We start from the raw sequence: 27,996 nt of genomic DNA on the forward strand, positions 1-27,996 counted from the left end.
GGGCAATATCATTAAAATTCATAAAATATATACATGTTTTAATGCTTATTCTTTGAGTTAAATCTAGATGATAAATGTGTCTTATATAAACATGATCTCCCTGGTGCTTTTACTTTCAGTTGCTTAATTAGCACTAGCCTTTGTATATTTTTTTTTGTAGACAATGTGTGACTTTAACTGAAAATAAGCAAAATGTGAACGTTCCTCAGAAATGTGAACAAATATAAAAATCATGCCACCAATGAACTTAATCATTTTGAAGTTGTTGTAATGGTTGCCATTTTGCAGAGAGAGAAAAATACATTGGTCTTCTGAGAAACTAAACAAAAACGATAAATTCATCTTAAATGTCATACTATAGAACTACTACTGTTGCATATGATAAAGTAGTTGTGCAAGTTTATTTAAAACGTCACCAAAGAAAAAAATAAAAATTCAAGAAAAATACATAAGCACCGACAAACTATTCCAAATAATACCCATAGCATATCTTCTAGATCACGTGTAATAATTATGTACTGTCCGTGTTTCTAATATAGGACATTGCGCCCTCTCACCGGCGCCGTGGCTTAGTTGGTTAAAGCGCCTGTCTAGTAAACAGGAGATCCTGGGTTCGAATCCCAGCGGTGCCTTTTCCACTGCGCGTGTTACTTTCGATGTGATACTCATGGTGAATTAACTATGTATTCCCTGCACGTGACCAGTAAAGAGTGAAGGGTGAGTACATGTAGAACTGTACAGTAAACTATTAAAACATTATAGTGTGCTTGTCCATCCATGCAAGGTCACTCCTGAAAATGACAAAATATACATTATACATTAGCTGCATAGCAGGCACCTTTAGCTTTTTGCCCACGGTTTATAGATTAAATTATACAGTTAGATACATACATAAATAAAATAAGACAAAATGATAAAGCAGTTAATTGAAACAGTTATCAATAGGTTGACCATTACTTTTTTTCTTTTCAAGTTCACTTTCAGTTTACTCTTGTACTTAATGTTATGTTATGTTATCGTTTTAGTGTGCAACTCTAAAGATAGATATCTCCTTTATCTATACATGAAAAGGAACACAGATTTAAGATCTGGTAATTTCAAGGAAGTATGCAATATTTTCAGATACTTTATTCCAATACTCCCTTACCTGACATATTAAATATTTTCAAAAACACATAAGGGGTTGGGGATTTATATTTATAATTCTTCTAGTGATAGATGCTTACCTTGGCACTCTGGTAAAAAGTCTTTAGTGATTTCAGGCTCGGACTGCACTGGAGCTATGTGTGTTCTTGACAGATATATCATCTATAAACAACCTATATTTTAAATAATTAAAACTCTCTCCTCTGTTGGAGATCTGTTTAAATACAACGCCACCCCGAGCAGTGGGGTCTGGAATAATAATTTCAAATCATCCACGACCCTTAGGTGCTATTACTCATACTAACCAAGAATAACAGAACAGTTTTCTTTGCATCATGAAAGACAAAAATAAATGGTAATGATGTTAATGGTTTATCTTAGTGGAAATAACACTGTTGCAATGCAGCGTCACAAGCTAAGTAAAAAATACAACAAATCTTGATGAAGAAACATAAAGCAGAGAGTAGGCTGTAGACAGCAATAAAAACACTAAAAATAGTATAGAAGCAGCATCCTGGGCTCGCTACCAAAATTTTGTACTGATACATACTGTGGATGCTTTGTAGAACATAGCCTAGCTCAGGAGTTGTACACTCCATGTCAGTTTATTTGGCAATTTCCACAGCTGGATCTAGTCAGGGCCATTAGTGAGATCCACCCTTTTCATTTTGAATTATAATTAAATATGATTCACATTAACAACAAAAGCTCTCCCTATGGCTTCAAACAATAAGAAGAAATTGATAGATGGAAAAAAGATTATGTACTTAAGTTTAGAAAATGTTAACAACACATGTATTTTTTTTAATGAAATAAATTAAAATAATCCTGCAAAATACATTTTACAGTGGTCAAAGGCTACTCATTAACAATATTACATACAACAGACTCCTTTCCTCCTCTCAAACCCTTGTAGACCATGCATTGCACAATGAGCTGTAGAGCAATAGAGAAAGCCCTGAAACCTGGAAATAAGTTAGCAGTGCTAAATGCCTGAAATAAGGTCTGTAGTTAACAGAGGTTTTGGTTTATGACATAAAATAGAGCAGTTAATACCCCACATTTTAATTAAAAAGCATTTAGGAGTTTTAAAAATTGTAGCTGAAATGGTTGAATTACTTCACAGGCTGATTTTAGTTTTAAACTTTTCCGACTCTAACTTTACAACTTGTATATCGATTAATTTATAGTAAAGTGACAATAGCCAAGTGTAGATGATCATTTATCTGTATGATCTATATCTGTAGCCTGTAGTCTATAGAGTAGTAAAGGGATTAATTATTTTTGATGGCTAACCCAGAAGTATAGCATCACCCTGGTACCCTCCACAAAAATTGAACATTTGTGTTTTCACAAGTGTAAATCAAATTGTAGGAATTTAATAGGCTAATGTTAGGCTATGAACAGACTACATTGCAGCTGTATTAAACATCACCACGTTTACAAGTTACAACACATTTACTATACACAATTTCTAAAATCTGATCAATGCACACGTTGTAAAATTAGAATGAGAATAATTTACAACTGAAGGCAACCTGAAAAAGACAGACAAGTGAGTAGATGAGTCTCTGTGTTCAGTGCAATGATATTTAATGTCAAACTTAGAGTCTAGTCTAGCCTTTTGTTAGCAATCACTGTCTTTGACATGTGCATGCTTTTTAACGAAATTGTGACATTAGTCGTGAATATCTTAATCCTGTGGTAACCACAGGACCGTATTTCAGGCATTTAACTGAAAACCAATTTGAAAAAGTCACTGACTTTGAGAGGAGGGAAGATGTGCAAAAATGCTAACTGCTGCTATATCACCATATTCATCGGTTAATATTTCACAAATACTGATAAATAGACGATAATACAAATTTCCCAATATCAGCCAATAATAAATCTATCTGACATTTCTTTTCTTTTTTTTTTTATAACAAACATTTCCAATTGTTACAGCTTTGACATTTGATGTCATTCCACTAAAGACACATGGACTCATTAGAAAGAGCCTGCAACCAATTAAAATCTGATGTTAAACTTTAAATCAAAGTAGAAATGTGTAGGGCTGCACGCGACTCCCGCCTCAGACGACAGAGGGAGCGCGTGCCCTCTGTAGGTAGAGGTTGTGGCTGTGTGTATGCGCGCGCGCGTGAGAGCGAGAGAGAGAGAGAGAGAGAGAGAGAGAGAGAGAGAGAGAGAGAGAGAGAGAGAGAGAGAGAGACTCCGGCTGCTGCTGCTGCTAGCGAGCTGCCCGCTCCTGCTGAGGGGAAGAGGAGGAAACATGAGCTCCAGGAAAGGTGCGTATCCCTCAGCCTCACACTCGGACATGTCACTGCACTCCTGCTTCTATATGAATGTGTGAGGTGGAGGAAGTTACGTGTGTAGCTAGCTTACCGGGGAACGTGCTAAAGAGACGCTAAATGACCCGCGCCAGCCAGCCTCAGAGCCTTATGATGTGTGCTTGTTCTCTCTCCCCCCTGCCCTACACCCTTCCCCGGACTCGGACTCGGACGTCGGTCATGCCCGTGGATAAACGCAACCTCACCCCGGCAGTGATGGCCATCCAGGCCAGAAAAAGGAGGCCGAAGGGGAAGAAAGACAGAGCGGGTCATAATCGGAGGTAAGCGGGGCGGCGGCGGTGGCGGCCGGTGACAGTGCGACGTAGTGAGAGTGAGAGTGGACGTGAAGTGTTTGTTTGCCGGGGTTTGGCTTGTTGGCAGCGGGTCTCCTCTCCGTGTGACGCCGGCGCTGCTGCCGGTGCGTCGGCGGTATAGACTGTGCGCACATATGGCGAAAGGCGTGTATTTTCATCCAACAGACGCGCTGCTGTGTAATGTGGGAAGTTGCCATTTACGTCGGAGGAGTCAGACTGGGTGTCTCTGGACGATGAGCTCCCCACGGATCCCCCCCGCCTCCCACTTGACTCCCTGCAACATTTACATCCACAGCTCATCAGCTTCATACCTAATAATTCTGCTCTGTGTCTGATGGCCCCCCCTGATTGATTATTGAACTGGTTTGGTTGGGTAAAAAAAGGGGGTTTGACAGATGTGACAGTTCATTTCCTTCCTTTCCTTTTGCACTAGTGATGGCACTGCCAGGCGGATGAGGAGTAAAAACACAATCCATCAATCTATTTTTGGTCCATTTGAGAAATCTCTCACATGGTGTTTGATTATGCAACTTTTGTAGGAACATTGTCTCCAGGTGTGTGCATGTCGTTTTGTCTGGCGGTCTTTGCAGGGACGACGCACGGGTGTTTTTGGCGTGATTTCCCCGGCGTGCGTGTGAGCAGCGCAGTGGCTCTGTAAAGTGCATGCGAATTGGAGTTGGGGTGGGTGGGTGGGTGGGGGGAGTGGGAGTGGGGGCTTTTTCTTCATGGCATGATGCTATTGGAGCGACGTCACTGGCAGCCGAAGAAGGCATCAATTAGGTGATACCAACCATGCGGCCACCCCAGGGGGCTGCAGGAATGTGCTGGAATTCCCAAACACCTGCACACTGAAATACAACAAACAGATGCGTGCATGAAAAAAAAGTCCATTATTGAAACCTTTTATGTCTTAAAACACGATGAACATCATGCCAATGGTGAAATAAATCTGCAGCTATCTGGCAAATAAAGACTGAATCCAGTGGTGGTCCTGAGGTTGGTGACATGTTGTGGACTTGGTCTTGGTTTCTGCCTGGTGTATGCTGGGAAATATACAGTAGGGCTTAACTCTGATGAGGATTAGGCAGGAAGAGAAGATGAGAGACTCTGATAAAATGACTCTTGACTCTTGACTCCTGAATCAAGATTATTCTTGAATTTATTCACAACACTGTAAGGCTACAACTAACCATTACATTCATTACTGATTAATCTGGTCACTCTTTACTCGATCAATAGATTAATCATGTAGAAAGGTTAAAAGAAATTGTTTATTTTCAGCCCAATGCAATGCCCAAAATAGCTTTGAATAACCCGAGCCCTCAAATTATATGACATTTGATCAATTAAACATCACATTCTCACTTTTGCGACGCTAAAAGCTTGCTTGGTTTTCTGTGAATCAGCGAACTGCCAACCACAGCAGATTGCATCAGCTCATACCAGCAGATGTTTTCACATGTTCATAAAAATGAAACTTCAGGCCTGATTTAATTCAACTGCACTGTAAACACCGTGAATATGATGGATGAACAGTTATCTCAAGGCAATGAACTTCATGGGATCAGTTTATAGTTTGACAAAAAAATTCTGAGAACAAGGTTGTTTTTTTAGGTTGTTGTCACTGAGGTGCTCCGGTTGTTATCATCTGTGCGATCTGCAGCTGTTACCACATGTGGAATTTCGGATCCACTTCTGGAAAAAAAGGCCAGTTAGTTTGAGTGTGATAATAGCCAGTGGCATGTGAAAATATGTGAATTGGGAACTTACATGTGGAGAGTCAAATGTCATGATTTTAATGTTTGTTATTCATATGTGAAAGTGTACATTTCACATATAGAAATGTCCATCCATCAATCAGAAAAACATTGAAAATGTTACTTTGTTCTTCGGTATTTACATCTCCGTAAAGAGATATAGACCCAAAGATGAACGTTTGGGAATATTTCTGGTACTTGGACCTTTTTGCCAAACGGCTATTTCCGAGGTCAATAATGAGTCTTCAGTTTGTACCATTTTTGTATGTTTTCCATCTTTTATATAGAATAACTCATACTCGTTGATTCTTCAATCACAGATGTCGGCCTGTTATTCAGATTTTATTAGTAGCATCAGTGAAAGGCTGGAAAACTGTTTCACATGTTGAATTATGTATGTGTACTCTTTATTTGATTCCTATCAATACAGTGCATCTAATGTATGATTACATATTGTGGAACAATTGTATCTCAGTTTATGAGATTCGGTCACGGCTATTAATTAGAGTTCTGGCTACTCAATTATAGCATCATATAAAATGATAATGATTGGCAGCATACAACAGCATGTTTTCATGGGTGTTGGGAAAGAAATAACACCTGACAGAACACTCAGTGGTATCAATCATGATTAAAATCTAGGATTTATCATCAAGTTAAATCTCAAAAGATTCACGTACAGCTGCAGCATTAGTCTCTGACCTGCTGTCTCACACACACATCCACCCACACCCACGAGCACACTCTGTCTTTCTTTGACAGTTGACTTTTCTCACATTTCTCACTCACTTAGGCTAGGCAATCGTACCATGCCTAAGCACGCTTGACCCCCAAAGTCAAGTTTGTTTGACTAGTCTCAGTGCTCTGTACCATGCTCAGGCACGTTACACTTCCTTGGCCCTGTCATGCTTGGCAGAGGTGTGCTTCGGCACAGTATGGTTGCTGATGCGCAAGCACGAGCACGGGGGCACAACGTGGACATTAAGTGTAATCATGTGTATGATAGGGCCTTGCATAATCAAGTAATACGGAGACATGAGAGCTGTTTATGACAAAAACGACATAATAAGCCACAAAAAAGACTCTAAAGTCATGTTCTCTGTTGTTCTACATTGTGCTGTGAACGTGCTACAATGTAATGATGTATGTACAAGAGATAACCGTGCTCAGTTCCACATTGGGCCAGTGGGAGGGACTGGGCAGGAGGGTCAATAGTGCTTCAGCACGTTACAGAGCAAGTGGGCTAAGTGTGAGTGCGCCCTATACACTTTCTCACTTTCAAAGAGGAAGTTCATTATTAAAGGCTGTGATCTACGTTGATCCAGAGTCTTGCCAGGCTTCTGCTGAAGGGCTTCACCCAGTTCAATTGAGCTGTGTCTTCAGAAACTCCAACAAAGACACACACACACACACACACGCACATAGCACCACAAATAGGCCTTTACATTCAGAGCGATGTGTACTTAGCAGGAAAAATGGTCCAGTATGTGTCCTGTCTCTTGACTTTGATCTCTTGTGATTAAAGCTGATAGAACTTCCCATGTTTGAAGTATTTCATTAAGGCACACATACACATACATGCAAACATGAAAACATTCCCCATCTTCCTCAACCCCCCAACTGTGTGACATCTGACCTGACCTTGCTCAGTCTGGCCAACAAGCACAGAAGGAGGAGAGCTTTTACTGAAGCTTAGAGGAACAGATCATGGTGTCATGCTGAGCTCTTACTAGGAAGACACAGGAGGGTTTGTGTGTTTGTGATGTTGTTGATTACATTGGTATGTTTGCTCTGATTATATTAGCACCACAAAGCATATCCGCATCAGTGTTTTTAGTTATTCTTCTCGAAAAATCCTCTCCTCAGGGTGACGTTTGGTATAGTCATGGTGGACTTGCGTGAGTTAAATAAATAGTTCAGCAAAACCATTTAATATTATGTGTATTTTATTGGGCTGGGGGATTTATAAGAGTCAGCATTAGAGACATGACAACAAATTACGCAAAAGGTCTGTACACACCAACGCTGTCCTAAGAACTAATGTCATGAGGTAAGATATTTCAAATTGTGTGTTGGAGGTGCACAGAGGATGTATAGGGCCCACATGCCAACCTCCATCAGCCTTCACTGAACTCATGGAAGTGCCATTTGAGGGTGGCTCCAAAAGTGAGTCAGTCCCCATAGATGCCCAACTGCACAGCAGAACTATGTATGTTTACAGCCAGTTGTTTTTGGTCAATATTGCTAATTTCCCCATTCATGACTGTACTGGGGGGGGGTTCATTTTTATACAACTCATGCATTGAAATTAGATTACGGCTTAAATTTATGCAAGGTTAAAGGCATAGCCGCTTTAAGTGTCAGCAACCAGGCTTCCTTCACCCACCTCAACTCCAACACGCGCCACCTCTTTGCCCATTCTCTGACTTGCTTCTAGTTAAGACAATTCAGGCAGTGGCCAATGCCTCCACATTGAGTTCCTCAGAACCTCACAGAGACTACATCCATCCATGCTTTATACAGTCTATGGAATTCAGAGTGTCCAAATCACTAATCACAATGTGTGTTTTAAAATGACTTCTGGTAATAAAACTGCTGCATCACACATCTCTTACATGCAATTTGTTATGTTTTTTTCAAATGTGTACATCTCATTCATCTAAAATGCATGTTTAATGCGTTTATTCCTCATGAATAACAACACTTTCATTAACGTTAGTACAGAATTAAATACGTTTGGAAATTTCACACGTCTCAGCAATGCAAATCAGTTGCCAGCTGTCGTCCCAGTAAGCGTCTGTTGTTGTTGTAAGCGGGATGTCGCAGTGATTCGACCTATATACATGAGATGTATTTCTTGAAGTTTATAGTTGAAGAGCCAGGTTTTGATCTGAGTCATTTGTCACACAGAAGTGTCTATTTCCTCTGCACCTTCCAGAGATCAGTTATTTTTGTTCAAAGAGCATAACTAGCACAGCAGCTTCTTTTTGCTTGGATTTTGTTGATCAAGATTGAATGCCTTTAGGCTTTAGGTCTTTTCATGACGCACCTCTCATTTTGTCTCGAGGATTGAGGTTAATTATACGGATCTGTTGTTTAGCCACAGTAGTTGGTAAGCTCAGTCCGCACTGGATTGAAACGTCTCAAACCTTAAAGTTTTGTACAGACATTCATGGTGCCCAGACAATGACTTCTACTGACTGATCAGACTGATTCTCGTATAGCGTCACCTGTAGCTTAACATTTTTAGGTTTTGAGCAGATATCTTGACAACCACCTGATGGATTAATGCTATATTTGCTATAGAGGTATGATTTTTCTTACATGATCAGTTCTACTGTCTTCGGTGATCCCCTGAATGTCAATGCCATTCCCATCAGCTTCAGCTATACTTTTGGTCTGGTGATAATGAGCTAATATTAGGTGGTGAACTAGCTCTCTGAGGCTGTAAAAGGGACATGTAATGATATGAACCTGTAACATTTATGATTGGATTATGCAAATGTAAATATTCTATTGGCAGATTCACTCAAGGGATGACACATTGACAGTTGTTTATTTTCTGAATCTATTGGGGGGATGATGGATCAGTCATCTTTTATTTGTCACGGTATCTCAGACACCACTGATCAGATGAGACTGACAGTGACTGAGTGGATGAATGTTGTGCTTCAGGACTTTCTCAATTTCACTTTTTTCACAAAAGCAGCGTGATATGTTTGCAGCTGATTCATGTGCTCTTTGAGAGGGAACACATGCTCAGTGTTGCTTTGACGTCTGAGATCATCATCAGCACCAACAGCATCACATTTGTTAGCATGAAACCGATCTATGGCCTCGCAGCTACAAGTCTGGTCTTCAAAGCCTTTTTTCCAGCTTCAGCACTTCTGTTCACTGTGTTGACCAAACGCAACAACAACGTACCAGGCTGGGGCGATGCCAACAGCATTCAGAGAAACCAGTTGTGATTTGTAAACACAATTGTGCTATGGTATTTTTTGTTCTTGTAGTCGTGTGCAAAAATAGCACAATATTGACTGTGTGTGTGTGTGTGTGTGTGTGTGTGTGTGTGTGCGTGTGCAGGTATCGATGTGAGGGTCTGTAGGAGTACTAGTAGGAGATGCTTTGAACTTGGTTGTGGCCCAAAGAAAAGTTCATACTTAGTTCACTTTGATACACCTTCTCTTGTTATCGTCCAACTTTTGCGCTTGTTGTCCTTTGAGGTTGAGGCTTTATCACTTGCACATCGTAACCTGATCTTATCTCTTTATTTCATCGCCAGATTTGTGTCTCCATCTCGCTGATCTGGTTACTGTTATTGTAAGCACATGTGTGTGTGTGTGTGTCTATATGTGAGTCAATCTGTATTTGTAAGAGACAGATACAGTATATGACAGGAGTTGAGGCATTGGAAGCCTATTGGTAATGAGCTTACACTAAACCTGTTCCTACTCGCATGGGCTCATCTCAAGGCCAAAGTCATCTTTGTATTATCGAACAGGTTGAGGAACCAAATCTAATTTTTGTCTTGAAAGAATCCTAAATTTCCTTAAGCTCAAGATGACCATTTCAGATGTCTTGTTTTCACTCCAAAACCAAAAGATTATCAGTTTAGCATCACAGATGCTCACAACTGAAATGGGGGCAGTTAGGTGTTTTTATTTAAACAGTTATAAAATAAGTTGTCAAAATAGCAAGTAAATTATTTGCAGTTGATCGACGAATGATGTGATCATCGCATCCTTTCGTACTCTCTTTCTAACGTACTCATAGCTAGCCTGCTCTGTGACAGAGCTGGTCAGATACATTCAGTATTAGCTAATTGCACATGTATCAGGTTATGTATATTTCAGCTGATAAGAAAAAAAGGAACTTGCAGTATAGTTGATAAAAATCTATGTTGTGATTAATAAGTCACTACCACAGCCTGTCCATGGTTTGTCAATTATGGTATGTGACCACTGCTTTCAGTTCATTGTCTATGCAGGTGGCTGTGTGATGCAATCTGGTGGACGAGTTTCGTGTTTCGTGCAAATAAAAAAGAAGAAAATGAAAGTTGATATGTGTTTGAAGATTTCTTCTTGTAACAAGTTGAACCTGAAGCAGAGGCCTTTATAGACATGTTTGGGTTCTTCTTACGAGGTAAATGCCATTAGAAGTCAGATTTTGATCTCCACTCTGCTACTTTGCTTTTCCTTGGAATTCTTTAACACCAACAAAAACACAAGTGCTTTGCAAGTTGCCGCGGGAGCCGGCCTCTTTTCTCTGACTGGATTTGTTCAGTCACGGTTCATGGCTTTCACACTGTCATTTATTTTCCTCACTTCATCATCTCACCCTTTTATTGTGTTTGGGCTGTCACTTAAAATAAATGGACCATCATGCACTTTGTTGTGCATGTTGCCATAGAAACAGTGGCTGTAGGACTCTAGTAGAGCAGTGGCAATAATAACGGAGCGAGCCCTCGTCACCATGATTACAGGCACAACAATGATGCAGTAGTTAGGGCAGAGATTAGAGGGAGTACCTTTGTAATGACTGCAAAATAAGGTTTTCTATACTCAGCGCTTTAAAAAAATGGAGCCTCAGGTACAGATATATATGACTGAAGGAGTTTTGAACACTTGCAGTCCTTTTATTGACCTTTTACCAAATGCATCTTCTCAGGTCGACCCAACAGTCCACCCTCGATTAAAGATCAAACGTTTGAGCTGTTTTGTTAAATACAGATTGTAAATGTGTCTGCTTCTCATATTAGATACTGACGGCTCATAACAAGTTTCATTGGCCGAGGCTTTGGTGTGAGTTTTCCTCCTAGATAGAAATAAATTAATCTGGAACAGCATACCAAAACATGCTAGGGTTGTGAGTGTGAAAGTGATATAAAGCGACACCAGAATAAAAACATTCATTAGTCATAAGTTTCCCAGGCAGAGCACTAGTGAGTCTAAATGCTAATACTCTTCCTGGGTTATATATCTGTCAGCTTGCAGTGCCCGTCTGAGCGCTGGGGACCTTTCTGCATGAAATGAGCTGGCTCTAGCCCGACTGATGTTTCCACACATTGCACTGTAAACTGCATTGGTTTTTGTCAGGGGGTTCACCCAGCCTGTATGTCGTGTTTGAATGAAGATGAGAGCAGGCAGCTGGCTGGAACACTGTACAGAGACGAGACAGGGACTATTCACTGGTATCATCAGGGAGAAAGCCGAAGCTGGAGTCTGTTAAGATTGAAATGACTTGTTGAGGATTTTTAGTGTTAACAATTTATAAATCTGAAGAAGGTTTGTGAAGAAATCAACATAGTCAGTTAACATAGAGCTGCATACAAAACCACTGTCAATTACATCGATAAATTAACACATACGTACATACACTGTTATATAACATTAGAGGTCAACCGATCAGTCAGGGCTGCTGATTAACCTTTTACAATCTATTGTTATTGGCTGAATAGTTGCTGATGGCTGAGTAGCCTCCACCAACCACACCGGGGAGTACGTCACCATTTTGCATGGAGCCATACCTGCGCAGCAGACTCTACAGAAATTAATGTTACGTTTTTCAGTGTAGACTAAGAGAGACTAATGTTACATCGGGGATATTTTTTCACAAATATGGGCTGCTACATTCTTGACGTTGTCAATAATCTAATTTAAGGTGAATTGTAGAGATCTCGTATTTATTGTCCTTGTGCTTGTGTTTCCAAACTTCACATAACCTCATTGACCAGCAGATCCAACCACATCAAGATATCAGTAGACTGATAAAGCCAACTTGATGGCTGTGCTGATTAGACAAATTACATTACAAGGCTCTTCCTTTGATGATGTGTTGTAAATAATGCAGCATGTTATGTGAGTAATAGCTAATGGCATGGCGGCTGAGAAGCGTGTGCCAAAATAGAGCTTTCTTGTATATTGTGTTTTTAAAGGTGCAAAAGAAGAAATTCACAAGCTATTTAAAGTCTGGGTATAGTCTACAGTGCCAGTCACACTGTACATTTTTGATTGTGATTGCAAATAAGTAGATCCATATCCAGATTTTTTTTTTATCATATCGCCCATCCTAAAATCTGTCTGTTATCATGAAGCTCCAACCAGCAGCTGGTTGTTGACACACAGCTGCCTTGTAAAATGCAAATCGTCTTACCTGAATTTATCCTAAGCTATAAAACAAGCTGCTTAGTCGAGCTTCATGTTCAACAAACAGTTATGACATTTCCCAAAATGTCAAACTATTGCTTTTAGGCGATCTTTGAGCTTGATGGCAAAATATTTATTTATCTTTGGTTTTGGTCGTGTATAAGATCAGCCTGCTGTTAAGACAAATGATCCTCTGTGCATTACTAAGTGGTCAGCGAAAGGTTCCCTGTTAATGAACTTAATAGATTCCCCCCGAGGAGTCCATCTACTGTAGCTCCGGATAAACACCAATGGCCTTGTGTCTTAGATTTGGCCAGATGTCCTAGGTAAAGGAGTAAGCCATGGTGGATTGATGACTTATATGTAATGTATGGTATAGAGTCCCTCTTTGTCAGGCAGATTTGTAATACTCAGTAGTGCTTCCTTCATCAATACTGCAGCCCGGCTAGATGGAGCTGATGGCGGGTGCTGAGAGCAGAGCATGTGAGCTGCATGTAGAGAGAAGGGGAGAGAGAGTGAGAGAGTGAGGGAGACAAAAAGGGGGAGAAACAGCGAGGGGCATGCTGAAAGCTGGAGAGATGGAGCAAAAGATGAAGAGAGAATAAGAGAGAGGAGGACTGACAGGGTGAAAATGAGAGTTTGCATGTGTGAGCACGTGTCTGACCGACCAATAGCAACAGGAAAGCCGGGGATGGAGAGAGTGAGTATGGAAAGTGGAGAGGGCGAATTATTAGAGGATGCCACAGGGCAGCTGAAGGCAGGAAATGAGGGTTTGTAAAAACTGCTGCGTTAGACACATGGGGGAAAACGCATAGGTCGCTGAATGGCACACAGCTGAATGTAGAAGCAGGTTTGAGAGCTCAAAATTCCCATTTACATACAAATATAACCTATGTAGACTGCTACAGGTCTATGTTTGGGTTGAGTATGTTATGTTTATCCAGAGTCAGTCGCAACCTTTGAAATGTGTCATTCCAAGTCAGACCTGCGGGACAACAATTTACACAGCTTCTCCTTAGCAGCTTGATACAGGGTAGGGACCAGAGTGAGATGTGTATTTGTGTCTTACACTTTGTTATGAAGGCCACGGAGAAACCATCCACACCCACCATCTGTCATGTCAGGATTGTGAGGTGGAACCAACAATATGTCATACTGCAGCACTCGACTGTATAGTCACAGTTGAGCAAATGTATACATTGTAACAGTTAAAATCTTTATTTTGATTGCTCTTGTTTTCATATCACCATATCATATGTGCCTGCATTTTGTTTACATCTGTATTAATTGATGTTATGACCACTTGCAGCATAACAAGCTTTAAATACAGCATTGTCATATTGTCACGTATCTTGTGAAATTGACAATTGACTAAACCCTTGCTTGCAAAACTGTTTCCTATTTACACATCCAGCTACATTATCATTGATTTGGAGTTGTGTTTCTGGTCACCTGATGAATGTAGGTGTGATATTCAGATTATCATTGCTGTTTGTCTATGCTGGTGTTCTGTCAATTTGTGGTACCTTGCTATAACGATGTGCACCATCCCCCAGAAATGTAACTGTTGCAGTGATGCAGAATGCATTTTAAATTCATGTATCTAAAATTAAGGCCTTAAAAAGTCTTAAATTACATTTAGTTAGGTCTTAAATATGTATGTTCATTTACCACTTCTGTTGTTGCCTTTTTTGCTATTTTGTTTTTGCTACGTGAAATGTCTTGGTGAGATTCACAGTTAATTCCGTGTGTTTTACTTCTGTCTGAAGTAACCAGGAACGTAAGTGGCATTTTGTCAACAGCCCGGTCGGAATTTATCGCCACACACTTCACCAGTTCTGGGAAAGTGTAAATTTAACAAGTGTTGGCTTGAACATCCAGAATGCAGTTGGTTAAAAGCTGTAAAATAATGAATTTGAAGCACAGTGCACGCTCTGCCAGAGGACCCTCAACTTGGGCACACTTGGTGTGAAAGTGCTGGTGCTGCACACAAAATCTAAGAAATCCTAAATGAAAACATATTCTCATTCGAGATAAGCCATAGACTTTTTCTTCAGCTATCTCACAAGCTACAGCCAGCTCGACTTGCCCATCATTGATCAGGAATGAGGGAATTAACAAAAAATCAGACCAAAAGCCAGAACCGACAATGCTGTCAGTATCAATCAAGTAATTGCCTTTTTTGTTGTTGGATTGTCTGCCATTTGATGCTAGGGAGGTAGCATACATGGGGTTTTATAGACCAAAGCTGATAGATGCTGCCCCATCGAGCTGCTGGGAACTGCAGAGTCAGGTGACAGTCATTTAATTGATTCATCATTGATGTTAATTGATTTGTGCAACTATAATCCAGAAGGAAAACTGTTTAAATGCAGCTGTGATGTGTTTTAATGTCATCTAGCTACATATAGGAGCTCATGATACAGTCTGTAAAACTTGATGTTTCAGAGTTAAAATTAATCTTGATTTGTGACTACATTTTTCATTTCTTTGTCAATAATCTTACAATGTTAGAATGAATATCCCAACCAGGAATAGAACTGAGATTAATGGACATAGACTCATGCTGTCAGACTGATCCTCACAGATCATTCAATGAAATATACTGAATTGTAAAATGATGTAAGCTGCTTCCTCTGTGGTGTCTAAGTGGGAATGATTTCCTCCCTGGTGGCCACAGTACCAGTATTATTGCTGGCTGACTGGCTAATTCAATATACTGTAGAAGTAGGCCAGAAGTAGGTGTATAAGTAGGAAGCGCTCCCAGTTCAAACTCACCTTTTCAACAGCCATTAGTTATAGGTGTGCTGGTTTTGTGAGCCATCAGGTTGCCTCTGGACTGAGCACTTAACAAGGCTCAAATTGAATGGTTGTTCTTTTTAAGCTCTGACAGCCCAGCAACACTTATCAGGCTCCTTAAATCTACTTGTGGCTCGTTGTAGAAACTGACTGGTGGGGTTTTTCCATTGGATTTAGCCCTTCAAATGAGATGTTTGTCTGACTAGGGGAGTGTGAGCTCGTTAAGGATATTCCCCCTGCTTTCCCAGGACCTTAGCCAGGAGAGCACAAGATCCGAGCAAATCTACCGAGTCGATGAGACTGAATGAGGAGATGGAACAAGAGTGAATTAAAAGGAGGGATTCGCATGTTCAGAGTGTGTGTGGTCCAAATAGGATTTGTTTTCAATGAGGGACAAGAGGCAAGGATTTGTTCCTCCCCTGTAATGCCTCTGAAGTGCAAGTCCAACTCTGCAGTTGCAGGCCAGTGGGTCATCACGGAAGGAGGAAGGGAAGACATTAATAGGGCATGTAATTCTGTGAGGACAGGAGCTTCTCACAGTTGGGGAGGCTGAACACCACACAGTCACCCTCCACTGCCACCTTCTGGCTATTTGGCAAGGAGGAACTGTCTGCGATCATGAAATTACGTCTCTGATGGATGTTATGTCAAATTCTCAAAATATTTAGTATTTATGCCGATATAATATTTCTTTTACATCACCCGTTATCATTTAAATAAACAAAAAAACAAAAAACAGAGTTTGTTTTTAACTGAGACCTCAGGCAACTAAAACAAAGTAGACATAATACCTTTTTTTTTCTTTTTACATTTTCACACTTATGTAGGGGACAGAAAGTGAGGTGACACTGGCAGCTTAATTTCCTCTTTCCTTATGCATGAAGTGCTGCTGTCTGGGTATTTCTCCTTCTTAAAGTGTGATGCAGTTGCACCGCCCAAAGCATGGTTATTTTTGATGAATTATTTGAGCTTTGTCTATGTCATGATTGTCATAATTGTGGTTGTGAATTATTTTAACACACAAACTAGTGTTGCAGCAGACTTTATGACAGTGGATGCTTCTCTATGGTAACACTTCTGATCTTGACTTGACTTCTCCGATTCTGCCTGTCAAGATAATTATGTTACCGACTTTTCATACATATCTGATAGATTCATCGTTATATGGACATAGCCTCAGATATGACCCATGATCACTTTTAAGATTGACTATATTTTCGTTTTCCGGTCAAAATCATTTTCAATGGGAGCGCTAGGGGCAATACTATAATTATACTATGAAAAATAGCTATTTTTGATACACTAAGAAGGCTCGACACAACATGAAACTTTGCTCATAGTATCACCTGGGTCTCTATACGTGAACTCGATTGAGACCATTATTTGTGTACACAGAGTTTACTGAAAAGAAAGTTTTTAAACAACTCCTGTTACCAGTTGTTTTTCAGCTCGCTAGTGCGAGAAGTGTCCATCTCCAAATGCGACATAACATGGAGGAGAGTTAAGGTGGAACGCTACAATCTTCCAGCAACAGCTATCCACGCAAGATCTCACTTGACTTTTCCGGCTTTTTATTTTAGCATTGTTTGTTATATGAGGCTCCTTTTTCAACTTAAAGGTCAATATTATGACAAATGACAAAACAACAAATTGTCTGTGCGTTTATTTTGAACTAAGCTTTAGGAGCGTTCCACCTTAATTCACCTCCATGTTTCGCATTCGGACTAAATCCAACTCATACTGTACAAGTGAGGGGGACACACATTGGAGTTCCAACATGTGAGCAGTGGAAATTGCTGTCTTTGTTAATTTTTCCATATGCTTGTCTGTGTCGTTACTATCTCGGTACATCCAGTGTGTCAGCACAAAACGTGATACTGCAGATCGCATTTGAAAAAAAACAATCCATCTCCTCCCTCCCCCTGTTTAATAGCTTTTGCACAAAGTGAAGTACCACCAGTGATTTAAAGTAATTGCCCCCTTCAGAAGTAGGAAAAGTTAAACACAAACCAAAAGCCGTGTGGAAAATGTAGAAACAGTTTCAGTTGGAAGAGAAAGCCTGTGATGATGAGATACCAATATGCTGCTCATGTTGTCAGTGTGCTTTAATGGATTGGAGTGCAACACATCAAACATTTCCCCCCATTCACTCACTGATGATCACAGATATTATGATGAATGCGGACACAGGTACAACAGGGCAGAATCAATACTCATTTCTATGGTGTTGGATTGCTTGTGTCGGCTGTAATCACTGCTTCTCACACTTGCAATCTTGCCTCAAGGTGTTTGTTTGTCTCTACAGCACACTAGCCCAGGTCTCTGGAGAGTGTGTATACTGTATGTATACTCTTTGTGTGTATTTGTGTCCTTCACAGTCCATGCATCAGCTCATTTCTATCCAGAATGCTGCTGCTTCTGCTGCCATTGTAAACATTGACTAATTGGCCACACTGAGCAGTCTCATGTCCTCACTTAGCCCCGTTTTGAAAAAAGCTGGCTGGAAAGATCTGAGATCTAGAAGCATCTGGGTGAGTGACTAACAAGTAATTATGAGTAAAATGGTGGATAAACCTCCAGTTGGTCAAATAAACCAAATCAAACAATCTAAAATGCATTCAGAATTGATTATATTATAAAATCCACAATTCTATGACACCTTTGTTGGTGTGTAATGATGCAATTTTTGTGAATAAAAGGAGATACACTGAGTTTACCATCCATGATATCTGCGATTACAACTGAAATAGCCTATTTAATGTTGTGCCGTTATTCCATCTAAATGTACAAAAAAATAGTTTTTTTTCTTACATGTAGTGGTGCTGTTGTAAAGCATTTAATCTCGGGATCATCTGATTATTGCCCTGGCTGATTATTGTATCCAATATTCTGAATCTTTCGCATTATCGGCATCGGTTGTCACTTTGCAGCTAAGGCTTTTCTGTAGGGGAAAAGATGTGGTTCTTCTTTCGAGGTGATGGTAGTACCCTCTGACTGTTGATGTGGTTGGTTGAAGTCAGCCACTGATAGACACTGTAGTTCAATTGATCACCTGGCAAGCATTAATGTTATCAAATAAATGTAGTGGAGTAAAAGGTGCAATATTTGTGTCCAGAAGTGAAAGAAAAGTAGTAAAAACTTATACTTGGTTTCCTTGAGTGAATTGTACCTATCACGTTCCATCTTTGGTTATTTTTAATTTAATTTAGTCAGTGATTCAAGAGGGCATCGGTCCACCAATTTGTTCCCAACTCCTGAATGAAATGTCTCAACACCTACTGAATGCATTGCCATGAAATTTAGATGGATTGTAATAAAGTTGGCGGTTCTGTGGCTTTTCATCAATATTATCATTTTATTAACATGTGCCATGCAATGACACTCAGCATGCCAACATTTAACCTGTCAGATGGGGCCCTGGATGTATAGGCCAAGCATTCGCACCAGTTGGCCAAACAGATGAAGCCCCAGCTAGCTGCCTACCCTCAGATTAACTGGTGTCAATTTGGCGGTGGTTGCGAGAGTTCCATAGCATGATAACTGAGGAAGGAGAGAAGGGCTTGTATGGCTGCCTCAATATTTGCATATTTATTATTACTTGATCTTAAACAAAGTTTATGCATGTTGCTGATTTTCATCCTAACTCACAGGTGCAATTCCCATCAGCCCCAGTTGTGATTGGTTTTTAAGTCCTCAAGAACCAGTTTTGCATAACTGTTGTTAAATTAAAAGGTCTTTGAATCTGTCCTGAATAATTCTGTTTTCATAGTCTTGTTTGATGTTACATTGGAATTCTGTGCTTTTCCAGTTGTCAGACATATTTTTCCAGTCTGTGTTTTGTCTCTTGGCTGCCTCTTTGGCGTGATTGCTGCTTGACCCCATCTAGTTTGAATGCGAAGGACTATAAATTCACATTTAAACTCATGGAAAAATTTGACCACCAGTCTCTGGCTATTTTGGCCCCATTACAGCAGTATCTCTGCTAACTGAATTATCACATTCACTATGTTGACATGACGCTCGCTGGTGACCACAGGACGGCCTCTCTCTCTCTCTCTCTCTCTCTCTCTCTCTCTCTCTCTCTCTCTCTCTCTCTCTCTCTCTGCCAACCATGCTGCATGCCTCTAATCACACTGGAAACACAGGGCACTCATTGTTGAACGCCTCCTCAGCTTGTGGCCAGTGCTATTTTCTCTTCTCAACATGCCTTCACTGTCGGAAAAAAACACCTTGTTATTTTTTTGTATATGTTTGTTTGGCCTCCTAAAGCACTGCTCATTACTTCCCCCCTGAGCCTTGTATCCCATTACGAATGCCTTGTATCAAGTCAAGAGTGCACTCTGTGCAGGATGCAGGATTGGGTGTAATTCTTATCTTGTCCAATAGAGGGGAGCCATGTCCCAGGATTTAGTCTTGTGGTCAAAGGATTCTTTGTGGTTACTTTTCTCCCCCTTCTTCTCTTTGTCAAGCTGGAAATGATTGAATGCTTTAGCTTTGACCTCATTGAAATCACCAGATTCTGTGTGTCTTCCATGATAAATACAAGACTTGCTGTTTTTTGTGATTCAGATATTCTCTTTCACCACTTTTATTTTGACCCTCTTCTGTAAAAAAAATGAACCTTTGGAGAAGGGCCTTCTGATTTGGTGCTTGGGGGTTAGACAGACCTCTCTGTAACCGGAGGGTCGGAGGTCACTAGATCGATCAGAGCAAGAGCCACATGAGGGTCAGTCAAAATAAAATTGCCTGTCATAATACTTTCTGAAAGGCAACCCTGAAATATGATTTACTAACTGCCAAGCTCAATCTGTAATAATGTCTGGTATTTAGTTTAAATGATTTATAGATTCATAGACTTTTCTATATCGCCATACATGCTAACACCACCAGTGTTGCACATGAAAAAAAACACATTTATGCATGCAGAATAGTATACACATGAGCAAAAAAAAACCTCAGATGGGCTTGATCTGGGAAGGATCTCTCTGGTTCAAAGGCTATCATAATCCATTAAAAAAGAGAAAGAGAAACACGATTATTAAAAGAATGGCAAAGAGAGAAAGAATGGTCATCATAATTAAATGATGAGAATCTGGAACCAGCAAATGTTTGACATTTTTGGTTGAGAAATGACTGCAACAATTAATTGATTATCAAAATATTTGTTGATTTATTTTCTTTAAATTCTCTTTCAATAGACTAAACAACTAATTGACTAATAAAATCTTCCCCTTGGAATTGTAGTTCAAGACGTCTCTAGAGGGACGCATGATTCATAAGCAAAATGGAAACCAGTCGCTTAGATTTGTGTATCTGTTACATCCTTTACTGATTTTACAGTACATAGATCACACAGACAGTGTATTTTTCAGTGAAGGGTTGATATCAGCATCTGTCCCAACCTCCAGTGGCGAGGTGAAAGGGTGTTTAGAAACAGTCAGCCATTTTGTGGGTCAGTTTGATGTTAATTGTTGCCCACGTGTGATAGAATCCATTTAAACCTGTCAGCCCAGCAAAGTAGCTGAGGTCAGAGTGCAGGAAGAGAGGGTGAAGGTCACCTGCTCATCAATTAAACACACTCAGCTAATGAGCTCTCACTCACATTCCCTCTCTCTCTCTCTCTCTCTCACTCACTCACTCACTCACTCACTCACTCACTCACACACACCTGCTTTAGCTTGCAAAGTGCACACATTCAAACATATTGCTGTAGAATGCGTTCCCCAGAGTAATGAGGCACAGAAAGTGCAAGCTGCTTACCTGTGTATGTCTGGATGAATTACGAGCACTCAACACTGACCAGTAACGGTGCTGTGCTGTGCTGTGTGTGTATCTGTGTGTTTGTGTGTGTGTGTGTGTGTGCATGTGTGTGTGTGGTTATATCTTTTGCCGCTGGAAGAAAGCAGAGTGACAGGACACGAATAAAAACTGGAATGGTTCAAGGCAAATGCCATGAGCAAGACTGAAAACTGTGATTCAGTCATTCATCTTCATGTCTAGTTATTAGACTTTATAATGGCAGAAGTGTGTGTGTGACATGTCAGAGAAGGAAAAGCACAGGTGTAATCAATAACATTCTTAGAGGCTGCCTGCATTGCGCTAATGTGAGCCAGTTCCAGGACCTTGTATTGTGCAGACTGGGTCACTGTCATGGCTTACTGGGACACTTAAATAGAACACATCTTGTAACTAAGTAAATGATCCAATACACTACTGAAAATTAGATATTTCCCATGTATGCACTAACCTTGATAGAACTGATTGATGCACCTATTTGATAGAATTAACTGCAAACTAGCCTTAAGCTGGATGTTTTATATTTTTAAGAGTTAGTCTTCTATGGTTCAATTGATTGATTTCATTTTCGTGTCCTCATGCATGCTGGTTACGTGCTCATTTATGCTCAACGTTAGATTCACAAACAGATACAGACAGGGCCTTCTTTCTGTATTCCGCATTATTTTTGTTTGTGAATGTTCCCTGTGGTCTCATCAAAAAAATAGATAATCAGTGCTTTATAAGTATGCTCATAATGTGTTAGAATGCATTATAGATGTAGGCTTCATAGAAAGTATTACCATTTTTTGCAGGATGGTGAAGGAAAACATGTTTTCTGCTAAAAGCTAGAGCAGAAAAGATCAGTACCAGTTCTAAAAATGTGTACGTATGTCATTGACCTGTTATTGATGGCAACCCACTTCAGTGCTTTTACACTTATATAAACAATGTAAATGACCTCTGAGCACTTGCAACTCAACCTCCATGACCTTTTTATTTTTGCGTGTGTGAGTGTGTGTGTGTGCAGGTTTACATCATGTATCCACAGGCTATGTCATGTAGTCTGAATTGCAGAGTCCCATAGGCGAGTGAGTTCCATATGGAAGTCCGTAGCAAAGAAAATGAGCTGCTCTAAGGGAGACCTGGGGCTATCAGTATGTCAATCAATCTGTACAGTGACACACGCATGTGCACAGACATACACACAAAATTTAACGTGAGCCACTTTGTGTGTGCACTTGTGTTTTGCCACTCGGGGGCAGCGTTTTCTCTGCAGACAGTCGCAACAAGGCAAGCGTCAAAGAGCGGCGTCACTACTGTTAAAGTAGCAGCATCTTATTCGTCACACACACACACAAACAAACACAATCCACTGTGTATGCATTTGTCTACTTGTGTCGGTATGATTGTGCGTTGTGGCTTCACTTGCGTCAGTTGTGTGCCAATAAGCAAATGTGCAATGTGGCCTCTGTGTACGTGTGCATATGCGCGTGTTTGCACGCATAAACCCCGTCTCTCTCCCCAGCATCCACCAGGCAGTGAGGAGAAGTAGGCCGCTTAAAGATAGCTCCCGGCAGCCTCAATACCGGCTCCCAAAATATATCTGCTCATGAGAGTCATCATCTCTCTCCCTCCCCCTCTTTCTTATTCTTCTTTTTTGCTCCCTCTCCTTTTGAAAATGGAGCGAGCATCAGGCTTTGAATTTGCAAATTGATAGCCTCAGTTAATATCCTGAGGTGTGAATGTGTGTGTGCGTGTTTGCACGTTCATTGCATGAATAAGATTTTCCATTTTTTTCGGGGGTCTTATGTGTCACTTGGAAGTTATCCCCATGGAAAGATGACATCAGGATTGTACCAAAGCGTCCAATGAAATTAGGGGGGGGCGTTCATTGAAGAGCTCACATGACATTCCCACTGCTCTGACCCACATCTGTACTTAAAGCTACTACATGTAACTTTGATATTTTGCTAATTTTATCCACAAAATATGTGTGAAAAATGTAATTATCTAAAGAAAAATCTGCTCCTGCTTCTTTTACCTGGCTAACGTACTACTCACTGTAACTTTGTCTGAGAAGATGTACACACAGGCTTTTCCAGTCTGCATGCAGACACTAGGCAGATGTAAGATCTTGATGGTCTTGTTTGCTTATGTGGGTCATATAAAGGCGTCAGTGTTAACCTGAGACTGTTTAATAACCAGTTAAAAACTCCTTGTAATGGGCTTTAACGATTAATTGAGTAATCGATTAGTTGTCAAGTATTGAATTAACCTTCAATTATTTTGATAATCGATTAAACAGTTTGAGTAATGTTTTACTTTTTTACCTTTGTTTAACTGATTAATTCTGATTCAGGTTTTAATTTGAATATTTTATTTGTTTACGGTTAATGTGGTTTGATATGGTTAATGATAATGGTTAGATATGGTTTCTGTGGTTTCTCTCCAATTTTGGGGGGGTTTCTTATTTCCTGCTCCAAGGGGTATTTCTAGAGAGTTTTTCCTTACTCACATCGAGGGTCTGTGGTAGGAGGATGGCAATGTGATTGCGATTTTGAGCTTTATAAATAAAACTGACTTGACTTGACTTGACTTGACTTTGATTTTCTGGTTCCTTCACTTCTGTAAGACAGAAAACATCTTTGGGTTGTGTACAAAACAAGACATTTGAGGACGTCATCTTGGGCTCTGGTAAAAAGTGATGGCATTTTTCATATTTTCGGGAAATTTGAAAGACCAAACAACTAATCATCTAATTGAGAAAAATAATCATTATTTGCATTCCTAATCCTTGGGTTCTGCTCAGAAAACGGGTGAAAATCACAATCACCCTAGGCTCTTTAAATGCCTAATTTTGTCCAAAAATGGCTCAATTTAGAATGATAAAGAATAGCAGAAAATGCTCACATTCGAGTGGCAGGGAGATCATGATTGTAAACAATGCATCGATTCATTAATTGGTAAGGTTGTTGATGTTGGATTTTCTGTGAAACAGCTAAAAGATGAAGAGCCCAAATGCTTTCAGCTTCTGTCTTTAGTTGATGTTTGTCTTGGCCTCATCTTGTGTTTTCTTCCCTACACAACCCAATAACATGACAATCAGATGAATTAGTGCACATTTGCAGCTGGTATATGAATTCCTTTACTCATGATCGTTTGTGATGTCTTTTTCCTGCATTATAACCAGTGAGTGCCGAGACAGACTCCAGTCCCCTCCCCCACTTCCCATGACCCCGAAAAAACTGCGTATGGAAAATAAATGAATAAAAAGTCGAGTGCACCCTCTCACATTAGCTCAATATTCCTCTTGCTGTGTGCTTGCACGGAGACCCAGTGTGTTCTTTACCCCCCATTGGCCCACATCCACAGAGAATGAGGACAATAGTTTGGCTCAGAGACATGTGTGCCTAATGTAGTCCTTTTATGTGGGAAAGTGGAACTGTACGGAGATGGCAGAGAAAGGGGATTACTGTGTTCCTGTTTCCTTTCTGTTCCTGTCTCATGCGTCTGATAGCTTTCAGATATACGGGGTTTGTACCATTACCATTAGAACAATTTGTCAGACATTTTATTAACATTGAACCTGCACCAGCTTGTGCATAATCTCTTACTCGAATACATCTTTATGTGGCTGGTTAATTATTCAGCATCATCCCATAATGATTTTTAGGGGAACTGAACAATATCAACTAACCACCTTCGTCTTTGTTTTATAAAATTTATATTTTATAAAAATTTGCAAATGAAGATTTTATTGTTTACATGTAAGCGTCAAAGTAGTTAGCAATTAATATTAATTTGATTGACTATTTGATTCATCAAGCAATCATTGCATCTTAAAAAATTGGCCTCTATATCACTATACATTTTAAAATTGCCACTGTGGTATCTATCAGGATATCGTTCTAGAGTATCGGAATTTGTATTAGTTGTCAGTGGACATCTCTAAAGTAATGTTAGCTAATGTTGCTCTTTGTTCGCAGAGCAGAAAGAGAGGCAAGAATGTGCATAAAGTAACATCCTTTGGACTGATGTGGAAAATCTTACCTGAGTCCGTTAGGAAGAAATCCGCAGTCCAGCAGCATTAAACAACCCAAACAAATTGTCCACAGGCTTTTACAGGCAACCAAATGAGATGGGGACGCCTTTTCACGTCTTTCACATGTTACAGTAAGAAACAAAAATCACAAAAAGTGATTTAATGTTGTTTAATCTCCTCTCATGGCAATCTATGTAATTGTATTATCAACTTCTTAGTGGTTCTAGAATAAAAGGAGGATCACAAAAGTCAGAAGGATTAATCTTCAGGGCATTCTGAAGGTTTGTTGTAAATTTTTATTGCAATCCATCCAATCACTGTGTAGATATTTTGGTTTGGACGTGTGTTGAACCAGCTGACTGACATTGCCATCCATGGAGCCATGTGACCAGTATGGCTGATGACCATTTAGGGGAATTAAATACCTGATAAAACAAGATACTTCATCACACTAATGGAAAATCCGGCAAATCTAGTATTGCCATGAAGCAGCCATGCTTATTAATTTGCAACATTACCCACGATGACCTTAAACACACAGAGAAATTAAAGGGACAGCTACCTCTTCAAAATCATCTCATGGCAGATCCTGCCCAGCGTCACCTATCTCTATCGATCCATATACATTTGCTCTCTAAATCTCTTGTTGGCTAATTTCAATGACTCAAGTAAAGGAATAACCTGTAGATACTGTATATACTGGTACTGTACGTGTTCCCCCTGTTCACCCTCTGAGCGACTAGTCAGTCACATTAACCTCAGGATGCCCCTTAAACCCCCACTGTGCATTTTCAAACACGCACATCCATATAGATGCGCACACGTACACCCACACACTCACACACTCACACACTAATATTGAGGTCAGACCGAGCTATGGAGACAGACCCCCATCATGGCAACACCCTCTGGCTACCTCTCTGTGAGCTGTTCACTCATGTAGAAGCAGACCCATCTGCCCTGAGAGATGGCGAGAAAAATAGAGACGGACAGGATGGAGGCAGGAGAGAAACACACACACACACACACACACACACACACACACACACACACACAAACATCAGCATCCAGCCTGCGAAAAAGGCAGAGGTGGAATGGGGTTTTTTTAGAGAAAAGGAGGGGAGGATGCCAGATAGAGAGAAGAGGGGGGGAAGAGCAAGGCAGATCTGTGCGGCGTTGCCCTGAGATACAGGATGTCGTAATAAGGCAATTGGAAGAGAGAGAGAGAGTGAGAGGGAGAGAGAGAGAGCGAGAGAGACTAAATTCAGAGGGGAAAAGGGGGAGGAGAGTGCACCTCAAGGAGAAAGGCATTAATTTTCCTGTTGCCGTGACAAGCCGACACCCCTCTGCCTGTGCGCAAAGTGGAACACTCCAGCTCGCTCTGGGCTCTGTTGTTGTGCAGAGCTGCAGAAGGCCTGACAGAGCCAGCAGACAGAGAGAGGAGGAAGGGAGGGATACATAGACGGAGGCAGACACACACTGTGGATCGAGAGCCTGTGTATTCAACTCATCGGCCAGTTCAACCAGCGACACCAGAGAGGAAGGAAACAAAGTGAAGAGAAAGACACAAGCGGAGCCTCACTGGGAGCAGGGAAAGTGAAAGAGAGAGAGGCAAGGTGAAAGAGGAGAGGGAAGGAAGGAAGGAAAGGGAGGGAGGAAGGAGGCTGGGGCATGAGGAGGGGCGCCCGACTGACATTGCTGCTCTCTGCTATCTGCTCGCACACACACACGTTGACGTAGGCAGACACACACGTTCAGCCAGATTGTGCACTGCACAGTTGCTGCTCTTTTTTTTTTTCCTCTCCTTTCGCCGGAGTCTCGACCTCCATCCTTTTCTTCTCCTCTGAGCAAGAGGACAAGAGAGACAGAGAGAGGAGGAAGAGGAGGAGGGAAAAGGACAAGGAGGAGGAGGAGGAGGGGAGGCAATAACCCTCTCCTCTCCAGACACACAGCAGAGAGAGATAAGGAGAGAAGAGTCAAAAAAAGAGAGAGAGAGAAACAGCAGCTTTCTGTTCTATTTCGCCGTCTCCTGTGGTCCCTCGGCCAGCGAGCGGCTAACAGGCACCGCTCATGTCCGTGAACTCGGAGAAATCCTCGTCCCCCGAAAGGTAACACCTCCATCCCCCCTCGTCTCCTTGTCATTTCATCCCCATATGTCTGTGTCCTTCTCTCTGTCTGCTATTCTCTAATCTTCCTCACCCCGCCAACCCCTCCTCAGCACCTCCGTGTTTTGTGTCTCCTATCTTTCTGTTTCTCTTTCTGCACCCGTAGCTGGTTTTCTTCCATTGTCTGGGTCACAGCGAGGGAAAAAAAAAACGCATTAGTTCATTGTTGCATGGTGCTGTAACGTGCTACAACAGAACATACTGTACATGTACATCACATACAGTACACAGCATCATCCTGAAGCACAATTCACCTCGCGCACACTTCAATTGCCTCCTTAAGGCCAAAACATCTCCTGTGACAACAATAACAAGGACACCACTCACACACAGACACATACTGTCTCTTTATGGCGCTGGAGCTTACACAGCAAGAGTGTCAACACACGTCAACATTAGCACAGCCAGCAGCAGCAGCAGCAGCGGCGGCAGCAGCAGCGGCAGCAGCAGCAGTAGTGCATCTCAGCACCGATGCAAGACAACAGCTTTCCACATGACGCACCTCAGTGCATAGCATTAC

At 40.9% G+C, this 27,996-nt stretch overlaps 1 protein-coding gene and 1 non-coding gene across 10 annotated transcripts in view; both read left to right on the forward strand.

Annotated features, from left to right (window-relative positions):
- The first annotated feature begins 558 nt into the window (after positions 1-558).
- On the forward strand, positions 559-632 carry trnat-agu. Its single transcript has one exon. It is a non-coding gene; the product is annotated as a tRNA-Thr (tRNA).
- Positions 633-3,314: 2,682 nt separating this feature from the next.
- srpk2 (SRSF protein kinase 2) overlaps positions 3,315-27,996 on the forward strand; it is a 73,330-nt gene continuing 48,648 nt past the window's right edge. For 3 of the 9 annotated variants that reach the window (XM_037106436.1, XM_037106437.1, XM_037106439.1), the window contains exons 1-2: positions 3,315-3,434; positions 3,691-3,757. In XM_037106436.1, coding sequence (XP_036962331.1) covers positions 3,419-3,434; positions 3,691-3,757 — 83 coding nt within the window. In that variant the 5' untranslated portion in view covers positions 3,315-3,418. Of the gene's footprint in view, positions 3,435-3,471; positions 3,758-26,715; positions 27,420-27,996 lie in introns of those variants that run through there. The other 6 variants (XM_037106432.1, XM_037106441.1, XM_037106434.1 and 3 more) reach the window with 4 other exon arrangements.

Source organism: Acanthopagrus latus, chromosome 8 (assembly GCF_904848185.1).
Source record: "Acanthopagrus latus isolate v.2019 chromosome 8, fAcaLat1.1, whole genome shotgun sequence".
Lineage (NCBI taxonomy): Eukaryota > Metazoa > Chordata > Actinopteri > Spariformes > Sparidae > Acanthopagrus > Acanthopagrus latus.